Source organism: Bos mutus, chromosome 4, assembly GCF_027580195.1.
Source record: "Bos mutus isolate GX-2022 chromosome 4, NWIPB_WYAK_1.1, whole genome shotgun sequence".
NCBI classification, from domain to species: domain Eukaryota; kingdom Metazoa; phylum Chordata; class Mammalia; order Artiodactyla; family Bovidae; genus Bos; species Bos mutus.
Window position 1 is genome coordinate 68326426 of NC_091620.1, and position 18060 is coordinate 68344485.

The 18060-nt window shown below is 38.4% G+C and overlaps 1 protein-coding gene across 2 annotated transcripts in view; it reads left to right on the top strand.

Moving 5' to 3' along the window:
* The window catches only part of CFTR (CF transmembrane conductance regulator), a 219456-nt gene that overhangs the window by 157255 nt on the left and 44141 nt on the right, over nucleotides 1-18060 (top strand). For both annotated transcript variants that reach the window (XM_070369592.1, XM_070369593.1), the window contains exon 22: nucleotides 11115-11366. In XM_070369592.1, coding sequence (XP_070225693.1) covers nucleotides 11115-11366 — 252 coding nt within the window. The remainder of the gene's footprint in view (nucleotides 1-11114; nucleotides 11367-18060) is intronic.

The window sequence follows — 18060 nt, forward strand, 5'->3', positions numbered from 1 at the left end:
CAGGGTGACAATATACAGCCTTGACATACTCCTTTACCAATTTGGAACCAGTCTGTTGTTCCAAGTCTGGTTCTAACTGTTGGCTCTTGACCAGCATACAGATTTCTCAGGAGACAGGTAAGGAGGTCTGGTATTCCCATCTCATGAAGAATTTTCCACAGTTTGTTGTGATCCCCACCATCAACACCATCAAAATCCACACCATTTGGTGTAATCAATGAAACAGAAGTAGATGTTTTTCTGAAACTCTCTTGCTTTTTTGATGATCCAATGGATATTGAATTTAATCTCTGGTTCCTCTGCCTTTTCTAAATCCAGCTTGAACATCTGAAAGTTCATGGTTCACATACTGTTGAAGCATGGCTTGGAGAATTTTGAGCATTACTTTGCTAGCATGTGAAATGAGTGCAATTGTGTGGTAGTTTGAATGTTCTTTGGCATTGCTTTTCTTTGGGATTGGAATGAAAAGTGACCGTTTCCAGTTCTGTGGCCACTGCTGAGTTTTCCGAATTTGCAGGCAACTTGAGTGAAGCACTTTAACAGCACATCTTTTAGGATTTGAAATATGGAAATTCTTTCCATACCCTACTTCATTTTATTTCCATCATCCCTCAGACTCATAACCTATATCTTTCCAGAGCCAGCATCTTTATATCTCTCAGTCTCTCAGTAGTACTCATGCCATGGACACATCCTTCTTGTTATCCTTTCTTCTTTCACTAGGGTAATGTTATTCACACCTGGTTTTCCTGCTGCCTCACTGGTTCCTGCTTAGTTCTCTTTGCTGACCCCTTATCTTCTTTCAGATTGCTAAACACCAGCTGTATGCTGCTGCTGCTAAGTTGCTTCAGTCGTGTCCGACTCTGTGTGACCCCATAGACGGCAGCCCACCAGGCTCCCCTGTCCCTGGGATTCTCCAGGCAAGAACACTGGAGTGGGTTGCCATTTCCTTCTCCAATGCAGGAAAGTGAAAAGTGAAAGTGAAGTCGCTCAGTCGTGTCTGTCTCTTAGCGACCCCATGGACTGCAGCCTACCAGGCTCCTCCACCCATGGGATTTTGCAGGCAAGAGTACTGGAGTAGGGTGCCATTGCCTTCTCCTAGCTGTATGCTAGCCCTCTTCTATCTACACTTTCTTTGGCTGTTATAATCTAACTCCGTGCTTCTGAAATCATCTCTCAGTGAATCACACATTCATATCTCCAGTTAAGACCACTCCTCTGCTCTTTCTCTATATATATATATTCAACTACTAACTTGACACCTCCATGTATTTATAAAACACAGTGATAAACTGTCTTCCAGTAGACTTGACATTTTAGTTCTTAAATTCTTATTTGGAATCTCCTAGAAATATGCTTGTGGTATCAAGAGACCATTAAAAGTGAACAAAACTTCTATTCTGCCTACTAGTTTGTCTAGCTTTATATAGGAGTTTGGGAAAAAATTCATCTGTCACCTTATGAACAGTGTAGTATAATAGGTCATGAGTAATTCCAGAGATTTTAAAAATAGTAAAATTATCAGAGTCCAAATTAATTCCCATTTAAACTCCCATGTTAGGGGATTTCCAGTTATTTCAATTGATACCACAGTGTTTTAAAAACTATTACTTCTAATTCTCTCTTAATTTTAACATAATTTATGTGTATATCTGGCTTCCCTGGTACGTCAGCTGATAAAGAATCCTCCTGCAATGCAGGAGACCCTGGTTTGATTCCTGGGTTGGGGAGAGCCCCTGGAGAAGGGATAGGCCACCCACTCCAGTATTCATGAGTTTCCCTGGTGGCTCAGATGGTAAAGAATCCACCTGCACTGAGGGAGACCTGGGTTCGATCCCTGGGTTGGGAAGATCCCCTGGAGGAAGGCATGGCAACCCATTCCAGTATTCTTGCCTGGAGAATCCCCATGGACAGAGGAGCCTAGGACACTACAGACCATGGGGTCACAGAGAGTTGGACACGACTGAACAACTAAGCATAGCACAGCACATGTGTATGTCTCTCTGTTCATTTCAGTTGCAAAGCTTATACTATTCTGTAGATGGGATGAAAAGAGAAGTATTAATTCTTTTTAGCTCCATTCCTCAAGTACTATATTAATTAAAGTAAATTCAATCTTAAAACATTTTGTGTTATTAATTAACAAAGTTGTGTACTTATTGTGTATGAATTCATAAGATGCCTGCCATTTTTAACAACATAAAGCTTCTCTGTCTCCTATTGTTAACTATTTAAACTTCATATATCTTAATTGGGCTTCCTTGGTGGCTTAACTGGTTAAGAATCCGCCTGCATTGTGGGAGACCTGGGTTCAGTCCCTGGGTTGGGAAGGTCCCCTGGAGAATGGCTACCCACTCCAGTATTCCGACCTGGAGAATTCCATGGACTGTATAGTCCCTGGGGTCGCAAGGAATCAGACACGACTGAGATACTTTCACTTCACTGTCTTAAATAGTCAGTGTATACCTAGATTTTTGCCTCCATGAATGAGTGAAAATTAAATAAATGAGAGCTAGAAAGGACCCAAAGGTAATGTTTCAGACTTAGTTTTATCAAGCCATCTGGTGACTGGTGAATTGCTCACGCTAAGAGTATCATTGTTCGAATGAGGCAGTTGACAGTTCATCTATTTTCAGGACTGTCTGCGTCCTGGTGAGCAAAACTAAAATATCTGAGCATATGACTAGTACCCACTTTCTTAATTCTCCAGTCGTAGCAGCCAATAAACCATCCCTGTTGCATAGTGTGTTCTTAGTAACACAAGAGGGTGGAAGCCTCCAGGATGAGTAAGGAAGACTGCACCTCTGCAGGGTTCACATTTAGATTCCAGTTAATGAGTTTCCAGAAAGTTCTTACAAGGTTGATGTAATCTGAGAAGAGTTTTCTGTCAATAGAAACTCCCTCTGTTTCTCCTTTGTCCTTTTATTGCCTGTGTTTATTTTGGGTTCCAGTAAAGATCAAGTGACTGATTGTACAGTGACCAATGAGAAACCTGATGCGAGAAGTGGGGAACCTGGCTTTTCTTCAATTCTCAGTTCTCCTGATGCCCAATTCTTTTGGATTGAAAATAGTTTCTGCCCTGAGAATCTGAGGGGAGGCTTCATTTCTTATATTTTTTTAACCTCCTTTTAATGGCTTCTTGATAATACCTTTCTTTGTTTTTCTGTTCTCATGAGTCTTTGGGGGTGTATTTTCCACTTATGACGTCTGTTCCAAGACTTCGTTTCACCCAGCCTTTCTATTCCCATCCTATAAAGTGGCTTTCTATGCTGTGTTCTGCTCTAGCCACCACCAAGAAGTTGTGCAGCCTTAGGCAAATAAGTCATAACCTGCATGAGGGCTTTTTCCTCCTTTGTAAATGAAATGGTTTGGTTGGAAATTTTTTAAGGTTCTGTTAGTTGTGACATTCTCTTCTGAATCTCTGAGATATCTCAAGATATCCTCATTGGCACATATGCAGGCACTGTTCCGGGTGCTCTTGGGAGTCCCAGGGGTCTGCCACTGCCCTGAAGGCTCAGGTCCAGTGATTAGGTCACTCACCACTGCAGTTGTCAGAGCTGATCAAAGAACTCTTAACCAGTGTGTTACTGGAACCAACAAAGACAAAGAAAGCTCCATTAAGATGTTGTTGAGTCTTGAATTGGTAGGAGAGGCTTATGAGAACCTGATGGGATTGTGAGAGTGTAGGAAAGTTTGTGAAATTTGTGGAGCTGTGTGCTTATCACTTAAACTTCCTGGATTTAAAATTTTTCATTTGTACCAAGAAGGAATGGATTAGATCAGAGGTTCCCAACCTGACAGCACATGTGGAACCTTTATAAAAAGAGAGATTACTCAGGGTCCTCTGAGACTAATTAAAGCAGTTCTCTTGGTTGAGGGCAAAGTGACCAGGCATGATGTCTATCTTTTAAAAAGTGCTCCAGGTTATTCTGGTATATATAGACTTGTGATTCACTGGATTTGAGGGTCTCGAAGGTTCATTTTCACCCCAGTTTTCTGTGAGTCATGGCAGGGAGCCAGCAAATTTTTCCTGTAAAAGGTTAGGTAGTACCTTTTTCAACATTGTGAGCTATGTGGTCTCTATGCAGTTATTCAACTAAGATTGTGTGTGTGTGTGTGCACACGTGCACACACTCAGTCCTGTTCAACTCTTTGTGATGCCACGGACGTGGGCTCTCTGTGAGCCCACCAGGCTCCTCTGTCCATGGGATTTCCCAAGCAAGAATACTGGGGTGGATTGCCATTTCCTTCTCCAGGGGATCTTCCCAACCCAGGGTTTGAACCTGCATCTCCTGTAGCTCCAGCACTGGCAGGTGGGTTTTTTACCACGGAACCACCTGGGAAACCTAAACTTTTGTAGGGCAAAGTGAATGTAAACAAATGGATATGGTGTGATTTGGCCATTGGGCCATAGTTTTGCTCACCTCTGGTCTATGGGATAGAATTTACTTTGGAACTGATGGACTATCAGCAAATTATTTTTATCCTGTATATCGACCAGTGATAGATATAAACCTGAAAGATGTGTAAAGAATGGTGCTTAATGATAGAGAACTTGGGGAAGTTGTGCTGTCTCAAAGTTAAGATGCTTAGAAAAAATCTTATTAAAATAGTCAAAACCTTGGGAAAATATTTTGATCTGTTTTAATTTTTTTTGTCTAGTAAATCTCCTCTTCTTGAGATTTCCTTTGAAATATGTTTAATGGACACCTCATAGGCTCAGTTGTATTCACCAAGCACTTGTTGATAGCCTATCATATGCTTTTAGAAAATAGTAACTCCAGAAGCATCTAAATTCAAGTTTGAGTAGTAGATGTAATAAGTGATGTATCAGACCTTTTTAGATAGATAAATCAGAGTCCTCCTTTGCCTATTGGTACTTGGTACCATAATTATTGAAGCTCTTAATTATTGAAAATAGGCACCAATATATTTGATACCTCTGTGTTTATTTAAGATATGCCTTTTTGACATTAATTGTGTGTGTGTGTGTATGTGTGTGTGTTTGCACATCCTGCAGTCAGAAAAAGTCAAATTGACTTGCCATATAATTCGTCACAGATTAGGTAGCAAGCTATAATAATTTCTAAAGGGTTAGAATCTATAGTATACTGTAAGTAACTCACTTATGCTGTTAATAATTTATAGCAATACAGTCCTGATTGACTTGTTAAGGGCTCTAGGAGCATAAGTAATTGGTGCAGAAAGATAGATCAGAGTTTCAAAAATATGTTTTGGGTAGAGAGTCTATTTCCATGATAACCATTATCTCTTAAGTCTATATCCATCGCCTAAAGATTATGCTAATCACTCTAACATGGCCTTGGGTCTCAGGTCACTGTCAGTTGACACTTGTCAGTTGCTTGGTGAAAAGCATCTAGTTTGGGCCTACCAGGAAGAATCAAAGATTTAAAACACTTTAATCCTCCCTTTTATGTACTTCACGTTTTGAAAATTTCTCTTGCAAAATGTATGCTGTTTTCACATGGTGTCAGTTTTCTATTAATAGATGATTGTCTTCACATTTATTTATTGTAATCTTCCTGTAACCACCAGTTATGAACACTCTTTACAACATTGCCAGCCAGATCTCAGACTTGTGCAATATATTTTCTATTGTTGTGACTTTGTGGGTATTACATGTAGTTTAGGTGTTAATGAACAAATTTGATGGCCTGGTTTCCAAACAACCGAAAGGATGAAAGGAAATAGAACAAATATTTTGTGCAGGGAAAAGAGTTTGGTTTCCTGACTTGCCCTAAAAGAGGTCTTTAAGCCTTTTCTTGCCTCTTTGTTAACAAAAGGTGAAAAGGAAAATCAGGAATCATTTTCTCTTTCACTAAGTATATCTGTTACAAAGTAAAGTTGAGATGAGGCTATGGAGCAGTCTTTCTCCAAAAGACTTTGTTCTCCTGATGCTTAGATAAGTAATTCAGACATTATCATAAAGATAATGAAATTGATTTTTAAAGATGGGCTCAGGGGAATTTTTGAGTATAATACATGATATAAATAATCATGCCAAAATTTTAAATGAGATGCTTCTCAAGCAAAGCCCCACTTCATTTTGACTAAGCTCTAATTTTGTGGAAAGCCTATGCAAATTATATGAAGTTTTCCAGAAAACTTGATGATTTGATTGATGATTTGATGTTTCAGTGACTGAGTCTCATTTTGGCTTCATCATTTACTTCTTAAAATCTAAGACATGTGTTCCTACCTAAGCTGGTAATGGCTACATCGAGACTTTGCTGTTTGTGAGCTAAACAGCGATACCCCCTCATTCCTCTGTAGGAAACACTTTTCTATGCACAGAAGCAGCAGCTTCAGGTTAAAGAGTTTGCCCAACTCCATCTACAGAACTTAGAAAATGGTCAAATCTGAATTTCCATCCAGTTCCAGCTACATAGCTGGACAATGGCACAGCAGTTTTTATAAATCACCTTAAAATATTTAGACATCCCAAATTAGAGATAGGATTCAGTTAGGTTAAAAAGATTAATGAAAACAAGTAGATGAGACTAAAAATAATTTGATATGTTACAACGTCCTTCTGATCCAAATAGCAATGTATATTTTTAGGGTGAGAGCTGAGGCTACAACTGCAGCCTGGATTTCCTACTAAGTTACAGCACTGCCATTCTCCCTGCTCAGAAACCGCTTTCTGCATGTGAGGTGGAACAATGGGTTAATTCATTATGAACAGAGATTTATTAAGGGACTGCATGATGCTAAACACTTGGTGGGGAAGATATATAAACAGTGCTTGAGTAAGTTTACTGTAATAGGCACAGTGGGTTTAACTGAAGCCCCTTAGATATAAGCTCACATTCTGCCACTTGCATGGAACCTTTTGAAGATCCTGTACTTAATTTTCTATATAGAATTTTATTTCTTTTTCTTTCTTCTCTTTTTTAAATATTGTTACCTGTGTTATACAGTAAATCCTTATTGCTTATTCTTTTTATTTATAGTAGTGTGTGTCTGTTAATCCCATGCTTCTAATTTATCCCCCACTTTAGTAACCATAAGTTTGTTTTCTGTATCTGTGAGTCTGTTTCTGTTTTGTAAATGGATTCATTAGTATTATTTTTTTTAGAATTCACATACAAATGATATCATATAATATTTATCTTTCTCTGTCTGATTTCACTTAGTATCATAATCTCTGTGTTCATCAATGTTGCAAATGACAATATTTCATGTTTCCTCCTTTTTATGGCTGAATAATATTTCATTGTATTGATATAGTATTGATGTCTTCTTAAGACCTTCTCTTAAGAAGAATCTCCCACATTACTTAAGTCTCTTTCCACCACACCTGGATCCATCCCTGACTACAGATAGGAATCTTTGGTTGTTAAATCAAGTGTAGAAGATATACGACTACTTGTGTTATAGTCATATTTATTTTCTATTTGAGCATGCCTTCCACCGAGTAGAAGAAACCTCCGCGAATTCAGAGATCTTACTAGAAGTGACTCTATAATCAATTGTGAGCAGCGTTTACAGGATACCAAGATACCGAGGCGGGGGTGGCGGGGGGGGGGGAGGCAGGGGGGGGTGCGTGTCTGGCCCTAGGTTGTCCCTTGTTGTGCTCAGTGGATCCAGGGCTGTCTCTGACCTAGAGGTGTACAGTCCAGGTACATTGGGTCTTCCTTCAGGTCCTGACTGTTAGCTCTCCCTTGGTGAGCCTGCACTCTCTCAGCTGCTTCCACATCCCTGAGGAATGGAAGACCCCGAGGGGGTCAAAGCATTGGGATTATTTGGCTCCCCCTCATCATCATTCTGGAAACACAAGTAAAATCCAAAGCTATGTCAAGTCATCTGTGTCTCAACATGCCATGCAGGCATGTTCACTCTTATACTCCTATGCCATACAGGCACTGGAAGCTTCTCTAAGCCCTGCCCCATTCCTGTATCCACCTTAGAACTGAGGCACAGGCCTCCAAAGTTCTAAAATCACTCAAATCTACTCGAGGATAGAACCAGAGTTCAGTTGCAAGGCAGTGCTTCTTTTTAGAGGAACTGGTGCTTCAGCCCATTTGTGAGTCAGATTGTGGGGTGAGGAGAGAAGCTGATTCTTGTCCATCAGAAGATCATCCTTGACTACTGGTTTTTAGATAAACCCTGTCCTTCAGGCTTTGGTTTTTGAATCTTAACAGGCAATATTCTTGTAGCTCAAAATTTTTGAACTATCAATCTCTGACTACAAAGGCAGTTTTCTGCAACTTGCAAGACCGGAAATGATTTTCTGTGCACTGGTTCTGTGTCCCTTCTCCTTTGACAGGCAGTGGAAGTAATGTGTGAGTTGGAGAGCCTGTGAGGCACAGGGAGTTAGTAATTCATAATATTATCTGGCCACATCGTCTATTCACTATTTCAGTGGCTGAAAACCTAACCATAATGCAAGTGTCTGCATTGGCCACCTTTCCTTCCTGTCAGAAAATACTTTAGCCCATTGACTTGAGTGAGTTCATGGGCTGTAGATGAGTGCCTGTTGTTAAGGTGAACTTGTTCTTGGTCAGGGATATTTGACCATGCTGTGGATAACTATAATAACCTGTCTCGGGGTCACTTTAAGCAAGTAGATTATATGAAAGGTGATGAGTGGAAAATTGTGTTTTCTCAATTTGATAGGTGCATTCTGTATACCAAAGCTGACATTAGAAATTCGGAATTCAAAAAACAAGAAAACAACAACAAAAGAAGTCCTGGGTTCACCCTTGCTAATGAAGAATGTAATTTGCTGTACTCAGACAAATGCTTACAAAGAAAAATTGTGCATGGCATTTTAGTGCTGTCAAAATAGTCATTTTGATGTCATTTTCTAATAATAACACATGTAATTTTGAGTAGTTTTGATAGCAATATTTAAATGTTTTTTGATGCTTGAAAGTGTTGAAATAGGATGGATTTTTGTTATACAGTTCCTTCCTTGATGTGTTAAAGCACTTAACAAAGACTAGTATAAAATTCTTCACAGCACTGACATGCAGAAATGTCAACAGTGTGTTTCAATTCAAATTTAATAAAAAAACTGAGTCAGGATTTAATAAACTCTGAAAATCACCCATAATTTGGAATTTAAAATATTATGTCAGAGGAATAATTATAATATGCCATTTATTTCCTCCTGAGTTATTTATGATGGACATCGGCTTTGGATATTTTTCACTTCCATTTCTAGTGGGTTTTGGCTTAAAAGGATTCTCTTTTTGAATCTTGAATAATTATTGAAGATAATTTGAAGATATATTCAAGATGAGGGAAATTGAAGCATACAATTACTAGATAGAATAAAGCTCTTTATAAATATCAGTCTTGATCAGTGCATGTGAAAACAGGCAATGCTATATGATTTTCTAAGATGAAGCTTTAAATGTTCAATTAAGGATAAATATCTGAACTTCTCTGATTCATCTATGAGTCATTTCATACTAAAGATGAAGAATTCTTCCCATTTCACCTTTTCATAATGAAAAATAAAAATAATAGAAATGAATACCCATATCATTTCATCTCACCAGTTTTTTTTTTTTTTTGCTGAAAGAAATATTTCTAATATCTAAATAACTACGATGATAATAAATTAACATTGTAAAGAAGAAGGTTAAATTCTCAACTGGGTAAAGGCAGAATCAGCAATTACTTTTAAGAGAAAAAATTTTCTGTCTAGTAAGCTGTTAATGGGCTACCTGGTGGCTCAGTGGTAAAGAATCTGCCTGCCAATGCAGGAGATGCAGGTTCGATCCCTGGGTCAGGAAGATCCCTTAGAGAAGGAAATGGCAACCCACTCCAGTATTCTGGCTTAGGAAATCCGATGGACAGAGGAGCCTGCTTGGCTACAGTCCATGGGGACACAAAGATTTTGTCACAACTGAGCACACAGGTACATTTACTTTAAATATTTTCAATTATGTATTGGATGCCTATTATATGCCAGGCTATTTTAAAAATCACTTTCCAAATTTTGTAAGTTATAATTGTTCAGAGAAATATGCTGTCATTAAAGAATTTAAGCACTCGTGCAAAATAGTTGAATTTTATAATGCCATTTGCAGCAACATGGGTGCAACTAGAGATGATCTCACTAAGCAAAGTACGTCAGAAAGAGGAAGACAAACACCATATGATATCACATGTGGACATACAATATGACATAAGTGAACTTATTTACAAAACAAACAGACTCACAGACACAGAGAATGGGTTTATGGTTGCCAAGGGGGAGGGATGGATTGGGAGATCGGGGTTAGCAGATGCAAACTATTATATACAGAATGGACAAACTGCAAGGTCCTATTGTTGCACAGGGAACTGTATTCAATAAACTGTAATGGAAAAGAGTATGAAAAAGGATTTGTATACATTTGAGTAATTGAATCACTTTGTGATAGCAGAAACTAACACAACATTGTAAATCAACTATACGTCAATAAAATAAAATGTTAAAAATAAATTAATTTTTAAAATGGTTGAATTTCAAATACAGCCCTTATACACAGTCACATTTTGCTCAGCAGTGGACATGGATCTTTAAGTAATTTAGATTAAAAATGTAATATTTAACTACAGATATATGCCAGTGACTTCAAATTTGTTTGAAGATTACTGTGAAGTTATTCAAAATTTACTGAGCCTCAGGAGTCCACTTACCACCCAGCTGACATAGAATTGTTGATAGTTATTAATGCACTGCAAGAATAAGGAAAGCCTTTTATATAGTGATTTTGAAGTTTGAAACATTTTATAGTAACTTATCAGTTGTAGAACATTGTACTACACAATGGTAGAAAAAAAGTTTCCCCTTGACATCATCTATTCCATTGAATAAAGTTTGGCTATTTATGTGTGGCTTGCATAACTGAGAGTTAAGTGATCACAAAAATAAACAGGTTTATAAAGAGCCCATTTATAGAAATCCTAGTTAATTCTCTTGGTTAAGCTTTTAGTTCTATCCAATTATTTCCTGTTACTTCATTGAGAAACCTAACAAATAACCAACTGATGACTAGCTAGTATCACATCCTACAGTTATATTTTAGGAAACATTAAACTAATTTTGACATTCTCTGCAACTCTTAAAAAATAAAATATTATTTTTATTTCAGATGCGATCTGTGAGCCGAGTCTTTAAGTTTATTGATATGCCAACAGAAGATGGTAAACCTAACAATTCATTCAGACCATCCAAGGATAGTCAGCCCTCAAAAGTTATGATCATTGAGAATCAACATGTGAAGAAAGATGACATCTGGCCCTCAGGGGGCCAAATGACTGTCAAAGACCTCACAGCAAAGTATACAGATGGAGGGAATGCCATACTAGAGAACATATCCTTCTCAATAAGTCCCGGCCAGAGGGTAAGATTTAAACATTGCTTGCTTTGTTAAACCTGTGTTCAGTAGGTGAATCTCAGTAGCCTAAAGCAATGTGTGGACAGAATCCATTTGTAACTCTTATTGTTGACTAGGATGTTGAACACAAATATTTTCAAGTTATTATATGGAGTCAGTATTGTTTCATGTGAAATTTATTTTGCAGCGTCCTGAATCTATATAATGGAACCATCTTACTTATTTTTTTATTGGAGTATGCTGCTGCTGCTAAGTCGCTTCAGTCATGTCCGACTCTGTGCGACCCATAGATGGCAGCCCACCAGGCTCCTCTGTCCCTGGGATTCTCCGGGCAAGAACACTGGAGTGGGTTCCCATTTCCTTCTCCAGTGCATGCCTGCATGCTAAGGCACTTCAGTCATCTCTGACTGTGCAACCCCATGGACAGCAGCCCACCAGGCTCCTCTGTCCACGGGATTCTCTAGGCAAGAACACTAGAATAGGTTGCCATTTCCTTCTCCAAGTTATTGGAGTATAGTTGCCTTATAATGTTGCATTAGTTTCTGTTGTACACCTAAGTGAATTAGTTACATACATACACATATCCAACTTTTTTGGATTCCCTTCCCATCTAGGTCACCACGGAGCACTGAGTAAAGTTCCCTGTGCTATACAGTAGATTCTCACTAGCTGTCTATTTTATATACAGCAGTGTATATATATCAGTCTCAATCCACCAGTTCATCCCATCTCCCCTTGGTAACCATAAGTTTGTTTTCTACATCTGTGACTCTATTTTTGCTTTGCAAGTAAGTCACATTTAAGAGATATTATACAATATTTGTCTTTCTCTTTCTGACTTACTTTACTCTGTATAATAATCTCTAGATCCATCTGTGTTGCCACAGATTGCATTATTTTATTCCTTTTTAAGGGCTGAGTAAAATTCCATGTATATTTGTAACACATCTTCTTTATTCATTCCTCTGTTGATGGATATTTAGGTTTTTTCCATTTCCTAGCTAATGTAAATAGTGCTACAGTGACATTGAGGTGCGTGCATCCTTTCAAATTATGGTTTTCTATACAGAAGAATGAAATTAGAACACTCCCTAACACCATACACAAAAATAAACTCAAAATGGATTAAAGACCTTAATGTAAGGCCTTGTACTATAAATCAGAGAAAAACATAGGCAGACTATTCTTTGACATAAGTTGGAGCAAGATTTTTTTTGATCCACCCCCTAAAGTAATGAAAATAACAGCGAAAATGGACAAATGGAACCTAATTATTCTTAAAAGCTTTTGTATAGCAAGTTTAGTTCAGTTGCTCAGTCATATCTTACTCTTTACGACCCCATGGACTGCAGTGTGCCAAGCTTCCCTGTCTATCACCAACTCCTAGAACTTGCTCAAACTCATGTCCGTCGAGTTGGTGATGCCATCCAACAATCTGATCCTCTGTCGTCCCCTTCTCCTCCCTCCTTCAATCTTTCCCAGCATCAGTGTCTTTTCCAGTGAGTCATTTCTTCACATCAGGTGGCCAAAGTATTGGAGTTTCAGCTTCAGCATCAGTCCTTCCAGTGAACACCCAGGGCTGATCTCCTTTAGGATGGACTGGTTGGATCTCCTTGCAGTCCAAGGGACTCTCAAGAGTCTTCTCCAACACCACAGTTCAAAAGCATCAATTCTTCGGCGCTTAGCTTTCTTTATGGTCCAACTCTCACATCCATACATGATTATTGGAAAAACCGTAGCTTTGACTAGACAGACCTTTGTTGGCAAAGTAATGTCTCTGCTTTTTAATATGCTGTCTAGGTTGGTCATAGCTTTTCTTCCAAGGAGCAAACATCTTTTAATTTCATGGCTGTAGTCACCATCTGTACTGATTTTGGAGCCCAAGAAAATAAAGTCTCTCAATTTTCCATTGTTTCCCCATCTATTGGCCATGTTGAGTTTTAAGCCAACACTCTCATCTTTTCCTTTCATCAAGAGGCTGTTTAGTTCTTCACTTTCTGCCATTAGGGTGGTGTCATCTGCATATCTGAAGTTATTGATATTTCTCCTGGCAATCTTGATTCCAGCTTCTGCTTCAGCCAACCCAGCATTTCTTATGATGTACTCTGCATATAAGTTAAATAAGCAGGGTGACAATATACAGCCTTGATGTGCTCTTTTCCCTATTTGGAACCAGTCTGTTATCCATATCCAGTTCTAACTGTTGCTTCTTGACCTGCATACAGATTTCTTAGGAGGCAGGTCAGGTGGTCTGGTATTCCCATTTCTCTCAGAATTTTCCACAGTTTATTGTGATCCACACAGTCAAAGGCTTTAGCATAGTCAATGAAGTAGAAGTAGGTATTTTTCTGGAATTCTCTTGCGTTTTCTGTGATCCAGTGGATTTTTTTTTTTTTTTAAACTTCTAGGGGATACACTGGGGCCCCAGGGCGGCGGGGTCTGTGTGGGGCCGCAGCAGAGCGGGCTTCCAAGACGCCCTTCTCTCCATCCCCCTGCCCACCCTCTGCTCCTACTCCTAATAGCCTCCTCTAAGAGGCTGGTTCTTAGGCAACATAAATTAACAAGTATCCCCACCTCCAGTGGATGTTGACAATTTGATCTCTGGGTCCTCTGTCCTTTCTAAATCCATCTTGAACATCTGGAAGTTCATGTTTCACATAGTGTTGAGCCTGGTTTGGAGAATTTTGAGCATTACTTTACTAGCGTGTGAGATGAGTGAAATTGTGCATTAGTTTGAAGATTTTTGGGCATTGCCTTTCTTTGGGATTGGAATGAAAACTCGCCTTTTCTAGTCCTGTGGCCATTGCTGTGTTTACACTTAGGAAAGCTTTCTTAGCTCTCCTTGCTATTCTTTGGAACTCTTCATTCATATGGGTATATGTTTCCTTTTCTCATTTGTCTTTTGCTTCTCTTTTGTATAGCAAAGGAAACCATAAACAAAACCAAGAAGTCTACCTTCTGAGTGGGAGAAAATATTTGCAAATGAAGTGAGCAACAAGGTATTCATCTCCAAAATACACAAACAGCTCATGCAGCTCAATGTGAAAAAAACAACCTAATCAGAAAATTGATGGAAGATTTAAATAGATACTTTGCCAAAGAAGTTATACAGATTACCAAAAGATGTTCAATATCACTAATTATCATAGAAATTGAAATCAAAACACAGTGAGGTATCACTTCACACCTGTCTGAATCTATAAATGCTGAAGAGGGTGTGGAGAGAAGGAAACTCTCCTAGACTGTTGGTGGGAATATAAATTGATATAGCCACTATGGAGAACAGTGTAGAGGTTCCTTAAAATCTAAAAATAGAGCTACCATATGATCCAGCAGTCCCACTCCTGGGCATATAATGGGACCATTTTAAGTGTTGTTATACTTGCAGAATATCTAATTATTGCTACTTTACTAACTAAAGAAACTGTTACATAAACCAAATTTTAATTCTAGATTTTGCATCTTGAAACTATCCTCCATTTCAGGTGAGGGAAATATTTTGTTGCTAACTCCATCTAAAGACTTAAAATTTTACCTATTTGACAGTCTTTCAAACAAGTGGTACTTTTTTCCTTCGCTTTTTTCATTTTTTCTGGTTGGAGTCTTCATCATGGTATGGATTGTAAAGCTTTTTTCCCCAGTAATTTGCTAAGGAATAATTATTTATGAGGCAAGCATTTCTATTATTTAATAAGAAATAACCTTGCACTATTTTGAAGTGTCTCTTATGGATCCCAGCTGGGCTGAATTTGCAGAAGTTACTCAAATACAGAGTCTAGAATTGATTGTTTGAGAAGGGGATGGTCATTCTCCCACATTTTATGCTTTGTAAATATGATTTTACATTCTCTCCAGATTCCTTATTCTGCGACCCTCTAAGTCTAGACAGGAGTAGTATATTGTTTTGACTATTTTCTTTTTCTTTACAATTGAAATGGAATACCATTGAGCCAAGTTTTATGAAAACTGAAATTTAAAACTTCATCTCTTTGTGGTTTAATTTCAAACAGACTGCTTTTTACACTGGTGAGAGTCCACCGTCACTGTCACCTACGTAAAAACTGACTACTTTCCCTTGCCTTGGCCCGTGGCTTTAGAAGATTTGATCATTTGATATATTATACAAAGTTCTAAGAAGAAAAAGACATAGAGTGAGCAAAAATTCTCTACATATTGTGCTAATTGGCTTGCAGTGGCACAGTGGAAATTTTGACTTAACTTTTACTCTAGTTAGGAAAAATATATTCACATACTACTAAAATTAGCTCTCTCCTACATTCATGTTCATCAAGAATTAATTTTTTTCCTTTTCTTACAGAAAACAGGTATAAATGGGCATAAATGGAATGAATAGGTTTTAGATTGAATTTTTATCTAGTATCAGAGTGAGAATGTTTAAAGTTACACCTTGAAACTAAGTAAAATTAATGGTTTGCCTTCACTCTTCCTTTCCATTGAGAAAAGCATAATTAGTTACTCTTTTTTGCTTTAGACATCTTGAATGCCATAGGCAGCTGACGGTCACCAGGATGGATGCCAAAGGCACTGTGACTTTATGATAATAGCAACAGATAGGTTGATACACAGCAAGGACAGATTTGGTAAATTATTTTCTTTCACTCTCCCTGGCATCCTTTCATCCATTTGCTTTTCCAGTGCTTACTTGCCCACTAAAGTAAATTCAAACAAGTCCTAATAGAGTGACAGAGTTTTAGAGCCCTCATTTCTGTAGGTAGTTTCCTTGATCTGACAATAGTGATCAGAGATAGTGTAAAATGAGGAAGGAGCAATATGTTCAGGCATTCCATCTTCTCGGAATGTTTATGCAGTAAGCAGGCTGTGTGTATTTGCAAGACACTCCCTAGGTGCTTTGGGGGAATTGAAAATTATTTACATAAGACTGTAAATGTTTATCAAATGCACATTGTGTCTTAAGCATTGTGTTTAACATTGTGTTTAAAAACCTTTATTTTCTATAACATTAGGTCTTATTATAACTCCAAAGGTAGTTGTTATTACCCTTTTTCTGCATAGTGGAAGAAACAATGTTCAATTGAGTGACATAGCGAGGATGTCAAACTCAGATCTCTCTGACCTCAAAGTTCTTTTTCACTCATTTCTCTTAAAAGAATGAGAAGCAAAAGCAGAAGAAAGAGGAGAGAAAGAGAGAGAGATCTGTCACAGAAGATGTCAGACTAAAAGGCAAAATGCTAGATCCAGCAAGAGCTGAAACAGATTTACTGTGAAGCTAACAAAGCTGAGGCTTCAAAGGACTTCATTTGGCTGAGCCACTTTCAAAGCCAGTTGTTACCATTTGGCTGGGAGTTGGGCTATTCAGGCAAGGTTTTCCAGAGGAACTGGCCTTTAGAATGAGACTTAAGACTTAAACTGTGATTTGAATTATCAAATGTGGGTGAAGAAGGGTGCTATAAGCAGAGGGAATAACATGAGGCACAAGGCATGTACAGAAAACAATGACTGGTTCAGTCGTTCAGTAACTGGAGGATGCATAAAGGATGTAACCGAAGCCAAGATTTGTGCAAATGATGCAGATTATGGATCTTGAGAACCAAAGCAATAAAGGGAGTTGATGACTCAGAAAACCCTAATTGATTTTGCTATCTCAGGGTCTTTGAGAGCAGTGGTTCACAAAGTGTGGTTCCTGCACCAGCATCACCTGTATCACTTGAGTACTTGTGAGAAATGCATGTTCTTGAGCCCTACTGGCCAAGGAGTGGGGACAGTGGTCTGAGTCATTAGGTGTAGACGAGTGCGAGTAGAAGCCTAATTGCAAAGGCTTAGGGAACGGGTGAGTCCTGAAATGAGGGGTCATGTAGAACAACAATGTTGGTGGTGGGAAAGAGAAAGCAAGAACACTTGTCTAAGATGATGGGTACATAGATGGAATTATCTTGGTACTGTAGAGTACTTGGGTTTGTTTGGTTTTGGTTTTGTTTGTTTTTGTTTTTGAGACAAGAGGAAAGGAGATAAGTGGAATTAAAGAGAAGTGAAGTTAAAGAGAACCATTGAGCAAACAGCTGAAAAACTGAAGGTGTTTTTATTAGGCTGTCTTAATCTTTCAAGCAAAGAAGGCAATGGCAACCCACTCCAGTATTCTTGCCTGGAAAATCCCATGGGTGGAGAAGCCTGGTAGGCTGCAGTCCATGGGGTCTCTAGGAGTTGGACGTGACTGAGCGACTTCATTTTCACTTTTCACTTTCATGCATTGGATAAGGAAATGGCAACCCAGTCCAGTGTTCTTGCCTGGAGAATCCCAGGGACAGGGGAGCCTGGTGGGCTGCCGTCTATGGGGTCGCACAGAGTCGGACACGACTGAAGTGACTTAGCAGCAGCAGCAGTCTTTTCAGTCAACTTCCAAAGTCATGGAAGTTCAGTAGTGTCGGTCCTCTGTCTTTGTTCTTCTCCTTCAATAATATGTTGACTGTTCTTTTGCACTTCCATATAAACTTTAGAATCTGTTTTCCATATTCATAAAATAACTTGCTTGGATTTTGATTAGAATTGCATTGAATCTATAGATCAAGTTGGAAAGAACCAACATCTTGGTTCATATTGAGTTTCCTATCCATGAACGTGGAACATCTTTCCATTTCTCTAAGTCTTATTTGATTAAATTAATCAGTTTTGTATTTTTATCATCTTCGTCTTGTATATATTTTCTTAAATTTATACCTGAGTA